The sequence below is a fragment of the Papaver somniferum genome, chromosome 1 (assembly GCF_003573695.1).
Source record: "Papaver somniferum cultivar HN1 chromosome 1, ASM357369v1, whole genome shotgun sequence".
Lineage (NCBI taxonomy): Eukaryota > Viridiplantae > Streptophyta > Magnoliopsida > Ranunculales > Papaveraceae > Papaver > Papaver somniferum.
The window spans coordinates 154,857,459-154,873,579 of record NC_039358.1 but is presented as its reverse complement, the minus strand read 5'-3'; the positions used below and the strand labels follow the sequence as shown (position 1 = coordinate 154,873,579).

Genomic DNA, 16,121 nt, shown 5'->3' with positions numbered 1-16,121 from the left:
GAAAATTTGAGCAAGTGGTTAATATTCTAAATATGCCAAAATTTTGTTATCATTGCAAGATAGTAGGTCATTATGCTGCTAAATGCAGAAATCAGAGAAGGGAACAAGGTAAGCCAACTGATGATGCTGAAATTCATAAAGTACCAAAGAAAGTGTGGAGAAGAGTAACTAAAAAGAATACTCAATCTCATATTGGTTTTGATATATGTACACCTGCTATTCCAGTGGAATCAAGCTCTCTAGTGGAATCAAGTTCTCCAGCTCTACAAGTTTTAGAAATCCCACAAGAAACACCTGTTAATTCAGGAAAATTTCAGGTATTACAAGAAGTAACTGAAGAAGCTTTTAACTCAAATATTGAATTTCCTGCTTTATCTGTGGAAAAATTATTGAAGGTTGTTGCTGGTGCTCCATGTATAAATAAGGATAACACTATTATACCACCAATTGGAAAGAAAACTTAACATAAGACTCAATAGGGGAGCAATGTTACTACAAGACAACAAATAACAAATTTAGTTTTAAATGGTGGAAAGAGAGAATTATTGAGAAGAAGTTCTTCTCAAACACAATCCCCCCAATGAAAGTGGCTTATTGGAATATCAGAGGCCTAAGGAGATTGAGGGCCAAAGATAAACTTAGGAATTTAGTAAAAGCTTTTAATCCTTCTTTAGTAATTATTGCAGAACCAAAAGTTCACTACTCTATAGATTTTTGCAAAAAGTTAAAGCTACCAGGAATGCATTATGAAGCCACACACAACTCAAGGAATAATAACAAAGGTAATATTTGGAGTTCTTTAATTCAAAGACCCAACATTATGTTCTTATCCGATCAATCAATAACAGTTGAAGTGGGAGATACTTTAATTACTAGTGTTCATGCAGCAACATTGACAGTAAATAGAAGAAGCTTATGGAATGATTTAGTAACAATTAATACTTTAAATAAGCCATGGTTAGTAATGGGATATTTCAATACAATAATGAGAGAAGATGAAAAAAAATGTGGACTTAAACCAATGTTGATTGTAGTTGCATGAAATCCTACAATACACCCCTCGTATGATTTTATCGTTGATCAGCCTATTTTTAGGTTTACACTCTTAATTTTATTGATTAATTTCTGAATATTCTTAGAAGGAAAATAAAGAAATCAAGAATGATCTCTGCTCTCAACTTTATCTCTCCTATTTACTTATCTCTCACTCAAAAAAGATCTCTCCTTCCTTTACAACTCGAATGACTATTTATAAGGGAAATACATAGTGGATGACAGCTAATCTGTCCTTTATTTTCGGATATGGTTTGCGACATTCTCGCAACCTTACAAATGTTGACTTCGCAAGCTTTCTAATTTTCGCGAGACTATCACACCTTTCTCATGATCCTTGATGATGTTGTTTCTGAAATTGTTCTGCGACGCTTTTGTGCAATACCATTGTTAACTTCGCTGAGACATAAATGTTGCGAGATTCTGATCCTACATCTTGCCTCTTCTCATATCTTCTCTGCGAAGTAGAGAATGATGTGAGAAATGCCGCAACCGCTTATTTTCTCATATTCTGCATTTATCACACATATTCTTTCTTCCATTTATTTCTCGACACGTCTTTTGTAACCGTTACTTTTTAACCGCTTCAATCTTTCCGTATTAACCACGTTTATTTTCTCGAGGAAAAATCCCCTCTATATATATTTCTTTTCATCCTCTTCTTCTTTCTTTTTATTCTCTCTGCAACTTCATCGTTCTTCTGCAAACTCCATCGTTGCAACTTTTCTTCTTTCTTCTTCAATCTTTTTAAATTCTTCTTCATCTTCAAATTAGATCTTCATAGTTCGTGATCTTCTTCAAGATAATTTCCCTGCTATCATCTTTCATGGATTCATCAAGGTTAGTCTTCTTTTTTCTTCCTTATAAATTTTGCTGAAATTGATATATTTGAAATTGATCTTGTTTATTGCCTTATGTGATGTTGTTTATGTGATTCCCATACTCTTGTTATTTCAGCAAAAGCGGCTCCAACACTAAATTTTCAGTTTAAAATCCTAACAATCCCAAATCACAGCATAAAGTCGTCGTTCATAAAAGGAAGTCTGCGAATGAGAAGGTAGTAAGAAACACTATCTTTTTCTAATAACAATATTGTTGCCTCTGTTTCTTATCTAGATTGTAATTCGCAGGGTGATAAAGATCTTCATAGACCTCACAAGAAATCTCGCCACCTCAAGGTTGTTCCAACTACTGTTCCCTTCCATCTACTCATTTCTTCCAAATCTCCTGCGACATCTTCGCGAGATAAACCTTTATCTCCAACTCGCGAGAATGCTGCCTCTGATTTCATTTCTCCAGTTGATCTTCCTATGACTGAAACTCCCCTTGTGGTTCCTTCTGCGAATGAAGCCTCTTCTCTTCCCATTGAGAATGTTTCTCAACCTTCTGTCTCTACAAGTTCTCTTCCTAAGTTTTCTCCTTTGTCGAAAGAGACCGTGGAAGGGATAAATATTGCTTTCAAGGTTTTATCTGAGATTCTAGATGATGGAAAGAAGTCTTCCAATGATCCCATCAAGTCTAATGTTTGCGAAATTCTGAGCAAGCATTTGGGTTCTGACAAAGCTGCTTCGTAGACAATTTTAGAAAAAGAATGTAATGCTCTTCGTCTTGAAAACCAGAAACTTCAGAATGTTTTGCTGGATCGTGATAATCTTCGCAAGAAGAATGATGAGTTAAGAGGTATGATTTCCTCATCTATGTCTTTAATTTTCCTTTTCGATGGTTTTATCCTTCCCCTGCTTAATTATCCTTTAAATCCCTATTTCGCATGTTAAGCATTAAATCAGAAACGAGTAATGGAGATATATCAATTTGAATATGTTGTTGAAGAAGCCCGTGTTGATAAAGAAGTCTTAATGGATCAATATAACCAATTAGATAATCTCTATTCATATTCTCTTGATCAAATAAATAACCTTACCAATGAAAATACCCAATTAGTTGAAAAACAAGATCTATTAAGTAATAAAGTATCTCGTCTTTCTTATTCTATAACCAAAGCTAATTTAGGGATGAAAACTTCATCAGATGAGAATAAAACCTTGTCTCAAGAGAAGCGATTTTATTTAAACAAGATGGCGGTATCTTCGCAACAACTTAATATTCTCCAAAAAGTATGTGCTGACCAAGAAAAATCTCTTCGCTCTTTAAGAAATGAACTTAAAGAAGTAACATAATCATCTATCACTGAAAGAGATTCACTCATTCAAGGTAGAATATATTTAAGTGTGAAGGAAAATCATCTTAAAGATCAATATTCCAAATTAGAAGAATCTTATTCTTCTCTTGCGAAGAAAAATGCCTTCCTTGTTTCTAAAGAGAAAAATCTTCAGTCTCGACTTAAAGGTTTAGTTGGAGATAAATTTGATGACGCAATGGATCATTGGGAGAATAGTTGTCTATCCTTGGTTCAACATCATATTTCGCAAAAGGAAGGTAGTCATAATAGTTTGACTGCCTTAATTATCTTTCCTTGGTCATATCTCTCTGAATTTGTTATCTTAATAGAATTTTGTATTCTATTTTTCGCAGAGTCTGAGAAGAATCTTCATTCTTCTATTTCTGATTTGGAGGCTAAATATGCTAAAATTCGCAAAGAGAATGCATTACTTGTCTCTACTCTTACTGGTTCTCGCGACCGGGCATAAAGAAGACTTGATTATCTTGCTTATTTTAAGGATATTCAAGATAGGAATCATCAAAGAGCACTTACTCGCCAAGTTCATCTCCGGGATGAAGTCCTTGTAAATGACATTTTATTGTCCAACTCTCTTCCTCCTACATCAATTGATCCTTTAGAAGTAGATGATGATGAAGTTCTTCGTCCTGCTGATAGTGATTACGATTATGAATGCGGTGCAGAGGATAATTTCCTGGAAGATGAAGAAGAAGTTCCTTCTAAAGAAGTATCTGCTGGTGTTAATCAGAATGAGAAAGAAATTTCTCCTGAAGAAGTAGTTGCTGGCGATACTCAAGATGCTAATCAAGTAATTGCTGGCGATAATCAAAATGCTAGTCATGACGAAGATCAAAACCGAAATGAAGGAGAAGCTTGCGAGAATGTTGGCGAAGAACTTCTGTCATCTCCTGCTACTGATATTGATATTGAAGCTTGAGCTTCTTTTCTAGCTTTGTTTTCTTGAGCTGTCTTATTTTTATTACTTTTGAGAGCTACATTTTTCAATCGACTTTGAAGTCAACTATTTCTTTTAATATTTTGTTGATAAGAAAGATAATGCCTCTTGTATATCGATTCCCATACTTGCGTCTCATTATCTTTCTTGCGAAAAATAATCTGTTATAAATGCTTATAATTAGTTTGTTTTATTATGTGGTCTTATTTTGCCTTCTTAATTAAAGGTCTTATTATGCCATCTCTTGTCATTGCGACAAAATCGCAGGACGTCCTTGCACTTTCATACAAAAACCCATTGATCTTGTCTTAACTTTTTCTTTTGTATTATGGCCTCTTCAGGAATGTTGCGACAATATGACAGGCCTAGATAATCTTGCGAAAATAAATCCCCATGACATTGCCGTCTTGCGATAAAATCGCAGGACGTCTTCGCACTTTCATGCGAAAACCCATTGATCTCATCTTATCTTTTTCTTTTGTATTATTGCCTCTTCAGGAATGTTGCACAAATATGACAAGACTTAATATCCTTACGAATAATAAGCCTCATGACATTTGCGTCTTAAGACACTTATCAGCTCCCTAATGGAGGGTGCCGCCCTTATCTTCCCCCTGGTTGCCCCTTCAAGGAGGCGTACTTCTACCATACAAGGTTAGCTCCTCCCATCCAGTCTTAACAACAACCAGTTGTTTTCGCAGCCTCTTATCCCTTTTACCTATAGGGCTTATGGTTACGAGACTGCACCCTAAGTGGGGTTTTCTTCAGGCCGAGTGCAGTATAAGCCAAGACTTGTCAAGAATGGCAAGGACGCTTCAAACGCCCTCGGCACTCTTGACTCAACCGTGTACCTCGGCGCCTTGATCAGATCTGCACTCCTTGGGAGAGTCCTTATTACCTTAGTCGCCCAACCTAAGTCATATGCTTAAGTTGAGAATCCAAGGTGCCTCTCCCGGATGGGTTTTATTGACCCCAAATCTCCATGACTCAGGTTCCGGTGGCGGTATAGCCTTTCCCTGAGTCATGTAACAGGTACCCCCTAATATGACGTACTTTAGGTCTTACATTTGCCTCTTGCGAAATTTTATTCGCGAACTAGGGTGTACGCCATAAAGGTTCGCCCCTTTCTTTTATGTCATTGTTCTCTGCGAAAATTTCGCACATCATGATCTTGTTTTGTCATGAATAATCCTGCAATTATTCTTTCAGAATTCATAACTTCTCAAAGCTTCTTACGGATAATATCTTTTCAAGTACAATCTGTTCCATGGTCTATCTAATCTATGACCAACATCTCTTCCTTCTGGGTCCATTAATCTATAAGCTCCTGTTCCAACTATCTCCTTATGATGTAAGGTCCATCCCATTTTTTGCTAATTTTCCACCATTTTCTCGCTGATATATTGGTGTTTCTCGCAGAACTAAATCTCCTGGTTGAAATTCACGTATCTTGACACGTTTATTATATTCTCGAGCCAATCTTCGCTGATAATTCTCCATATGTTGTAAAGCTTTTTTTTTTTCTTCTCTAATTCAAAGTTTGTTTAGAATTAAACCCGCACTAAGATTTTTCTCCCAAGCTTCTCTTTTTGTTGTCGGAATAACAACTTCTGTTGGTAACACCGCTTCAACTCCATATGTTAAACAAAAAGGTGACATTCCAGTAGCTTCTCTTCTAGTTGTATTATAAGCCCATACTGCATTATGTACTTGTTCACACCATGATCTGTGATGTCCTTCTAATTTCTTCTTTAATATATCTGCAATTGTTTTTTTGTTGCTTCTACTTGCCCATTAGCTTGTGGATATAAAGGAGTGGACTTTCCACATTTTATCTTGAATGCATTGAGTAACATTTCTATGTTCTGCCCCTCAAACTGTTTCCCATTATCAGATACCAACTGTGCAGGAATTCCAAATCTGCAAATGATATTTTCGAATATGAATGTAAAGATATCTTTGTCGCGAATATGTTGTACTGCCTTCACTTCTGTCCATTTTGTGAAATAATCTGTTGCGACTATTAAGTATCTTCTTTGTCCAGTTCCTGGTAAAAATGGCCCCACAATATCTAAGCCCCATTTTCCAAAGGGCACACACTGGTTGAAGATGACAATGGTGCTCCTGGTGCATGTATCTTCTTTCCATGCCGCTGACAATCTTCGCAACGTCTTGATATTTGTTTTGCATCTTCATGCATGTATGGCCAGTAATAACCTTGCATTTTTGCTCTATGTGCCAAAGATCTTCCTCCACTATGATTGCCAGCGTCTCCACTATGTAACATTTTCAGCACCTTTTCTCCTTCCTCTCGTGTCAAACATCTGAGTGATGGTCCACTAAAATTTTCGGTATAACAAACAATCTCTTAATTCATAATTCGTTGCTCGGCTTTTTAACTTGTGTGTTTCCAATCTATTTCTTGGTGTTTCTCCTTTCGCCAAATATGCGTGAAGCTCCATTCTCCAGTCTGCGACATTATTTATTTGTTCTTCTTTTTCATTATCTATGACCATCACATCCACATCTTCCTCTTCTTTATTGACTGATGGTGACAGAAGTGTTTGTATTTTTATGCATCTCGCAGTTGGATCTGTCATCATACTTGAGATGAAAGCAAAAGCGTCTGCGAGTCTATTATCCTTTCTTGAAATGTGCCTCCATTTTATTTTTGGGATTTTCGCTGACAATTCCTCAACCAGCTTCTTGTATTTCTTCAGGGATGGTTCATTTGTAGTATACTCTCCTTTTATTTGGCGAATAACTAGCTGAATCACTAGTGATCCTGGCGTTTTCTAGTTTCATTTCTATTGCGAATTTTAATGCATGTATCACAGCTTCATATTCTGTTTCATTATTAGTGGATTCAAATTCCAACCTGAATGAAAAAGCCATCTTTATTCCTTCTGGCGAAATTAAAACAATTCCAACTCCATTTCCTTCTCCATTTGATGATCCATCTACCAGTATTTCCCATCTATTTGGTTCTGTTAATAAATCTTTTGGATCTCCATGTTCGTCTTCTACATCCATCATTTCTTCTACTGCTTCATCTTCTTCTAAAGGAAATTCTGCCAAGAAATCCGCAACAACTTGTGATTTTGGTGAAGATAAAACTTCATATTTAATATCAAAATGGCCTACTTGTGCATTCCATCTCTCTACCCTTCCTGATCTTTTAGAATTCTTCATCACTGATTCAATTGGTACTTTTGTTAATACCCTTATCTTGTGTGCTTGAAAATATGCGGAGCTTAAATGATGCATAAACTAATGCTAAGATCAACTTTTCAATTTTTGAGTAATTCTTCTCTGCGGTATTAAAAGTTTTGCTAATGTAATAAATGGGTTTCTCCACTCCTGCGTCTACTCGCAATAATACAACACTTAATGCATGCGACGTTGTCGCAAGGTAAATCAATAATTCTTCTCCTGGTTCTGCCTTTTGTAAGATAGTTGTATTCATAAGATGTTCTTTGATTCCTTGAAAAGCCTTTTCACATTCATCACTCCATTTAAATTTCGCACCCTTCTTGAGTATATCGAAAAAATATTTGCATTTGTCTGATGATCGCGAAATGAATCTCCCCAGCGAAGCTAGAAGCCCATTCAACTTCTGTACATCTTTTATTGTTGCTGGTGTTGGCATGTCACGAACTGCTTGCACTTTTTCCGGATCAACCTGTATTCCTTCCTTTGATACAATGTAGCCTAAAAATTTTCCCGATGCAACTCCAATAGTACACTTCTCGGGATTCAATTTAATGTTATATTGCCGCATTTGTTCAAAAATCTCCCTCAAGTCTTGTACATGGTCCTTAGCTTCCTTACTCTTTACCAACATGTCATCCACGTATACTTCTAATGTTTTGTGTATCCATTTTGCGAACACCTTCTCTACCATTCTTTGATATGTTGCTCCCGCATTTCGCAAACCAAACGGCATTTTCGTATAACAATATAAACCTCTAGGAGCAAAGAAAGCAATATGTTCTTGATCTTCTTCAGCGAGAGGAATTTGGTTATACCCTTTGTACCCATCTAAAGATGATACCCTATCATTTCCTGCTGCAGATTCCACCGTTTGAGGAATATCGGGTAACAGAAAACTATCTTTAGGGCAAGCTTTGTTCAAATCAGTGAAATCTATGCAAATCCTGATTCCATTGTTTTTCTTTGGGACAATGAAATATTCGCTATCCATTCTGGGTATTTAGCTTCTCTTATAATTCCTGCCTCCAGCATTTTCTGTAATTCTTCTTCTATTTGGGAATGGTAAGTTGTTGCGATTTTTCTTATTCTCTGTTTAAATTGTCTCACATTTTTGTTAATCTTCAGTCTGTGGCAAGCAATTGTTGGATCTATTCCTGGTATCTCATCCATGTTTCCTGCGAAAATATCTTTATATTCTCGCAGTAAATTGACAGTTCTTTCTTCTTCTTTTATATCCATTTTGGTTCCAATTCTCAACACTAGAGGCTCCTCTTCAGTCCCAACATTTATTTCTTTTGTTGCTTCTGCGGCAGTGTAACTGGGTTTAGGTTCTCCCATTGGTGTGGGTTCTTTAATTGCTTTTATGGATCCTTCTCCTTCTTCCGAAATTTCGCTGGGTATTCCTTTGCCTTCTTTCGCCCTTATCATATATACTCTAAATTCTTCTTTCTTCTTTGCTTCCTTTACCACTTTTCTGCGAAATTGCTTCCTTTTTGCTTGTTCTTCATAACGCCTTACTTCAATTTGACGACATAATTTCGCATTATCAACATCTCCTCTGATTTCACCCATTCCACTTGGAGTGGGGAATTTAATACATTGATGCAACGTTGATACCACAGATTTTATCGCATGTATCCATGATATTTGCTAATAACATATTATATGGCGATTCCATATCCACCACGCACAATGTCACATGTGTTTCGATTTCTCCAAGTGGAATTCGTACCACTATTTCTCCTTTAGGTTTTGTTGTGGATTTTCCAAAGCCGTGAACAAAATATGTTGAATTGGACATTTATTCATCTTTAAATCTCATTCCCCGAAATGCATGATAAAATATTATATCAACTGAACTTCCTGCATCAATTAAAGTTCCGTTCAACATTCATTCTCCTGTGGATTTTATTGCTGTATCCTTCTCTTTTCGTGTAATAGGCACTGTGACAACCAATGGAGATGTATGATTCAAATTTTCTTTTGGTATTTCTTCTGTCATGAACACAATTCTTTGCTTTTCCCAATCTTTCAAAGGTGAAGTTTTTTCTACCGCCATAATTTTCTTTCCTTCAAAATTTCGTTTATGTATTCTTCCTTTGATGTTTTCATGGAATTCATTAACCAAGCTTTTTGTTATCATATTACACTCCAATTTTTTGCCATTTTCATTAATTCTATTCAACTTTCCTCTAACTGATTCACTGATTTGTTTAATCACTTTCTTGATTTGAATTTTCTCAATCAACAATCTTCAACTTTCGATCTTCAATCTCCCTGTTTCTAGCGCCATTATGTAGTTGCAGGAAATCCTACAATACACCCCTCGTATGATTTTATCGTTGGTCAGCCTATTTTTAGGTTTACACTCTTAATTTTATTGATTAATTTCTGAATATTCTTACAAGGAAAATAAAGAAATCAAGAATGATCTCTGCTCTCAACTTTATCTCTCCTATTTACTTATCTCTCACTCAAAAAAGATCTATCCTTCCTTTAAAACTCGAATGACTATTTATAAGGGAAATACATAGTGGATGACAGCTAATCTGTCCTTTATTTTCGGATATGGTTTGCGACATTCTCGCAACCTTACAAATGTTGACTTTGCAAGCTTTCTAGTTTTCGCGAGACTATCACACCTTTCTCATGATCCTTGCTGATGTCGTTTCTGAAATTGTTCTGCGACGCTTTTGTGCAATACCATTGTTAACTTCGCTGAGACATAACTGTTGCGAGATTCTGATCCTACACTGATATCCATGTTGGAATTTAATAACTGCCTTCATAGTTGTGGTCTGATTCAGGCACCAAAAATTGGTCTTGATTTCTCATGGTGTAATAATAGAGCCGGTAAAAGGAGAATTGTGTGCAACCTTGACAGAACTATCTTTAATGATAAATGGTTAGAAAATTATTCAACTTGGGGTTATAAAGTTGGAAGTATAGGAATTTCATACCATAGTATTTTATATGGAGGGAATGCAGACATACTAAAGCCAAAGAATACTCCATTTAGAGCTTTAAAAGTTTGGAAGAGTGATCCTGAGTTTTTGAGTTGTATTGCAAATTCTTAGAATCAGAATATGGAAGGAAATCCAATTTTTTTCTACATAAGCAAAATGGAAAAGACTGAAAAAATACTTAAAAAAATGGAACTGGTCAATTTTTGGTGATGTTAATAAGAAACTGAAGCAAATGGAAGATGAAGTTATGTCTGCTACTACTGCCTCAGACAATAATCCTTCAGATAACTACTTATTAAATACTCTTATAACTGCAAGTGGGAAACAAGAAATACTACTTCAACAACAAAGAGAGATTGTTCAGCAGAAATCAAGAGTACAGTGGCTTAAAGATGGTGCCTCAAACTCCAAATACTTCCACATCAAAATGAGGTTAAGGCAAGCTCAAAATATGATAACTGAACTGGAAAATGATGCAAGAGATATTATCTCAGATCAAAAAGCAATTGCAAATGTGTTAGTCAGCCATTTTGAAGACAAATTTAAATATCAAGAAGTCAACATAGATGAGAATCTTTTTACACATATTCCCAAAGTTATTACAAATGAAGATAACCTCATGATAAATTCCACTCCTTCAGTTGAAGAAATCAAAGAAACAGTTTTCAAATTGAATCCAGAAAGTGCTCCTGGTCCAGATGGATTTGCAGGATGGTTCTAGAGATTCTCATGGGAGATAATTGGTTCTGAGCTAACAAAGGAAATTCAATTCTGCTGGAGTAAGGGCTTCATTCCAAGGGGATTAAATGAAAACTTCCTGAAATTGATACCAAAAGTGAATAATGCAAAGAAAGCCAAACAATTCAGACCAATTGGTCTTATGAACTTCGGTTTCAAAATTTTTACTAAAATATGGGTTACAAGATTGGAGAAGGTGATAAACAAAATGGTATCAAGTCAGCAAGGAGCTTTTATAAAAGGTAGAACTATTCAAGAACAACTTGCTTTAGCTTCTGAAATGATTAATGAGATTGACATAAAGAAGAGAGGAGGTAATTTTTGTTTAAAGCTTGATATTACTCAGGCTTATGACTCACTTAGTTGGGATTTCTTGTTTCAAGCTTTAAGCAAATTTGCATATCAGATCAAGGATTACACTAGCTGCAAGTACTTCTACAATCAACAAGCATATCAGTTTTAATCAATAGAGGACCAGAAGGATATTTTCAGGTTGGTCGAGGATTGAGACCGGGTGGTCCATTATCCCCTTTACTCTTTGTAATTGCTGAATATATTCTGAGCATAAACATCTCCACAATGACTCAAGATGGCATTCTCAAAGAAATTGTTAACAGAGGGGGTGCTCAACCTTCACATATTTTCTTTGCTGATGATATTTTTCTATTTTGTAATGGTGAAAGGAGAAATGTAAGAAAATTAATGTGTCTACTGAACAAATACCAAGCTGCATCTGGACAACAAATAAATTTGGGGAAGAGTAAGTGCTTCATTGGTGGTACAAGTCACAATAGAAGAGCTCAACTTTCTGAAGATTGTAATATTTATTTGGATGAATTTCCTGACAAGTACTTGGGAGTAATGCTGATGCAAGGCAATGTGAAAGCTCAACATGTATGGAGTGTGGTGGATATGATGCAGGAGAGGTTGGCAGGATGGAAGGGCAAGATAGTATCTTTTCAAGAAAGATTAATACTGGTCAAATTTGTACTAATTAGTTTACCTATTTACTCAATGTCAGTATACAAATGGCCTAAGAGGGTAATAAGGGAGTGTGAAAGAATAATTAGAAATTTTTTATGGTCAGGGGACCCTGCAACTAGAAAGATGATTACCCTGAAATGGAATAAAACTTGTTCTCCAATAAGTGAAGGTGGTCTGGGTCTGAGAAGATTAGAGATCATAAATAAAGCTCTTTTAATGAAGCTACTATGGAGAATTCTAAATGGAACTGATGATTGGTCAAAAAAATTTCAAACAAAGTATAAGAATAAAAATGGTGAATGGATTACTTATTACAAAAAGTCTTCCATTTGGCCAGGAATTAAATGGGTGATTGGTGATGTAGAGGAAAATTCCAGATGGATTGTAGGTGATGGAAGTAGTATTTCAGCTTGAAAGGATAAATGGGTACTGGAGATTCCCCTGCAAGAAGCATATCCTGAAAATGCATACATATTACAGTTCCCAAAAATGAAAGTGTCAGATTTTATTCTTGATGGGGAATGGGTTATTCCAACTGAGCTCATGGAGATGATTAATATGGATGACTTACCTGTTGTTAGTAAAGGCAAAGACAAGAGAGTATGGACTGGTACCATTATAGGAAGATTCACAGTAGCTTCAGCTGTGGAAATCATGAGACAAAAATTTCCTTCTCTTAATTGGACCAAAAAGGTGTGGCACAAATCTGTTCACCCTAGCATATCTAGTAATGTTTGGAACCTTGCTAGTAACATTTGTGCAACTGATGACAATATGAAGAAGAGAAACTTCAAGATGGTATCTAGATGCATATTCTGTAGAAAGGAGGAAGAAACAAGGGATCACATCCTTTGGTATTTCAATTATGGTGAGATTATTTGGAGATGGCTTGGTGGAAATTTTAACTTTAAAAACCCAAGATCATTTGATGATGTTTTTCATTTAGCAAAAAACAAGATACCTGCTATAAAGGAAATATGGCTTCTGAGTGCATTCATAACTATGAAGGAGCTTTGGTTTATGAGGAATGAGTGTATTTTTGGGAATGAGAAATGTGATCTTAATGTCACCGAGAAGAAAATAAAACAAGTATTATTATATAATGAGATCAGATTGACTGCAAATATGTGGAACAAACAATATGATTTACAGGTACTCAAACGTTTTGGCCTGAAGACAAGGGAAGTGAAGTGTATGAGCATAAAAGAAGTGTTTTTCCAGCTACCTGAACAGGGGAAATTGCTACTTTTCTGTGATGGAGACTCTAGAGGAAATCTAGGTAATGCTGGATATGGAGTAGTGGGTAGACTGAGTTCTGGAGAGTTTTTAGTTGCAATATCAGGTGGACTAGGTGTTTCTACAAATTATTATGCTGAGAGTTTTGCAGTACTTATAGCAGGGGAGTGGGCACTTAATCATGGTTTCAATAAACTCGTATTCAGAACAGATTCCAAAGAAGCCATTAGTGTTTTTCAGGGCAATGCACTTCCATGGTTTGCTATTACCAGGTGGGAAAGGATTTGTGAAGCAGCCATCTCTTGGGAATTCATTCATAGTTTCAGAGAAGTCAATTTCTCTGTAGATACAATGGCAAAGAGAGGCTCAGTGTTATGAAGAGGTGAACAGAGTATATATGAACAAAAACCTGACTTTCTAGGTTGTTGAGAAGATCCAAATCAAGTGTACTTTAGATTTTGCTAAATTAGAAGTCATATGTGGTTGTTTTCCTTTTTGGAACCTCTTTTGTACTATGATGATAGACTTCTTGTAAATTCTTGAATTATCAATAAAATTTTATTGTTAAGCAAAAAAAAAAGATTCCTAGCGCGCATCCTCGACGAGATACTGCTGGTCATGTAGGTTCTGTAGAGCGTAAAACGTCCCCGACGGACTTATGAACCAAAACAACCACAATTCCAGCATGTCTTCGCGAGAGGCAGCTGATTGTGATGCCATGATTCCTAGTATAGATCCTCGACGAGATACTACTGGTCATATAGGCTCTGTAGATGCGTAATAATTTCCCCGACGGACTTATGACCCAGAGCAGAGACATACATGTTTCATGTAAGCACGACTCTTCCTATTTGAGATCAATGACTGATTCCCAATACATCATCGCGAGATACATTGGTCATGTCTACTCTAGGCTCTGACTCAACTTACTAAGGCTTCAGAATAATTCCTAGGACATCCCCGCGAGATACGCTGGTTATTCTTCCTCTGGTCCCTTTCAACAAACTCTTAGAACATCCTTCCGAGATACACTGGTCATGTCAGCCCCATAAATATAGACACAATTGATTCCTAGCATATCTCTGCAAGATACGCTGGTCAAAGACAAGTGAGCCGAAGTCTCGCAGAGACATTATCAGGCGTGCAAGCCTTTTTTTCTCTCCCAAACATGTCCCAGCTGACTTTGGAGAGATTTCATCGTGTTGGCCAAGTCTTGAACATACTCAATCACGTTGGCCGAATCTCTGACGGTCTCAAACCCGTCAGCTAAATACCATACAATCTCAAACCCGTCAGCTAAATATCAGACTCTCAAACCCGTCAGCTGATTATAAATTTTCCGTGGTTGTAGTAATGAGGTTCAAACTCTCGGACTTGTGAAGGATAATTTTTTTAGAAAATAAAAATATATACAAAATTTTTGTCACAGGATCAAGAGACACTAGGACTCAGGATTCCACCATTAATCATTCACACAATTCATATATTTATTCGAAACAATTATAGCTCAAATCATAAGGACTCTCATTCTTGCCAAGGTAGATTTTTAGAATATTTATTGTATATCACTAGCATGACGCATCAAAAGCACTACGACCAAGCATACATCATCATACGATATCACAACCAATTAAGAAAAATCATAAATCGATCAATAAAAAGTGCAAGTAGTCAAAAAAGAATTAATATAATTATCATATGCGTAAAGAACGGCTTCCTCCATCATCCCAATGTTGGGGTTTAGCTACTCATATTAATCATGTTCTCAAAATACATTTTTATAGCTCAAAAAGTTGATTAAAAGATAAAGAAGAACTAAAACAGTGAATCTGCGACCCACATAAGGCGTCCAGAAAACAACGATACTTAGCTTCCACTGTCGCTGTCGCTGCTGTTTTAAGACTGCTGGAAAACGACGGTTCTGGTAAGTGTGTTCTTCGTGTTCTTCAGGCGTGTTAATGGCAGCAGCAGCAGCAGGTAACTTCTCTGCAACTCCTCCTGCGCCTCTCTGCTCGCCTCCAAACCTCCCCAAACTCTCGACAACCATTCTAGTAGACCCAAAGATCATATTTATACTCAAAGACACGCTGAAATCCCTCGCCATAACTCCAAATAATTCGTCTTTACTCGGCAGTGAATAACATTATTTTTGAATATTTTCTTACCAGATTTAGAATTTCACACGTAAACTTCGATCCTGCACACTCTAGTAAGCCTTATACATGCCTCATAAGTCATCCAACTCCTCCAAAACACTTCCATGCACAACCAAAACACACAAAACACCGTGTACAGGTCGTGTTCACTCCGTGTAGCTCTGTTTTGAGCTCGAGAATCAAATCGATATTTCCAGCCAATTCCGATCAAATTCGACACCCAAACTATCTTCCTTAGGCAAAATTACATCTTTCTGCCAAAATTCAGCCATTGAATCGACCTACAACTACTTCATTTCTTCGATCGAAAATTCTCCTGAACTGTGAACATTTTCCCGCCAATTTTCAGCTTTCAAATTGTTGAAGAAGGTGCCCCTTATCCTGGACTGGGGTGCAAATAGAAGATGCCTTGGGGTGACCTGGGGGTGCCCCTTAGTAATTAGGTTACCCCTTATCCAAACTAGGGAGTCCGAATAACACGTGTCCTCCGGGTGCCAAAAACAACTTTTCGAGCCGAATTTTCTTAAAATATTTATTTCCAAAAAAAATACCTACAAATACATAAAATAACAAAATTAGTACAAAATCGAGTGCCAACAATATATAGTATTGAGAACAAAATAGACACATAAATGTGTCTA

At 36.5% G+C, this 16,121-nt stretch overlaps 1 protein-coding gene across 1 annotated transcript; it reads left to right on the top strand.

The window, feature by feature from the left end:
* Window positions 1-12,577: 12,577 nt before the first annotated feature.
* LOC113352526 lies at window positions 12,578-13,702 on the top strand. The gene has a single exon (XM_026596338.1). The coding sequence runs from the start codon at window positions 12,578-12,580 to the stop codon at window positions 13,700-13,702; it is 1,125 nt and encodes a 374-aa protein (XP_026452123.1).
* The last annotated feature ends 2,419 nt before the right edge of the window (window positions 13,703-16,121 follow it).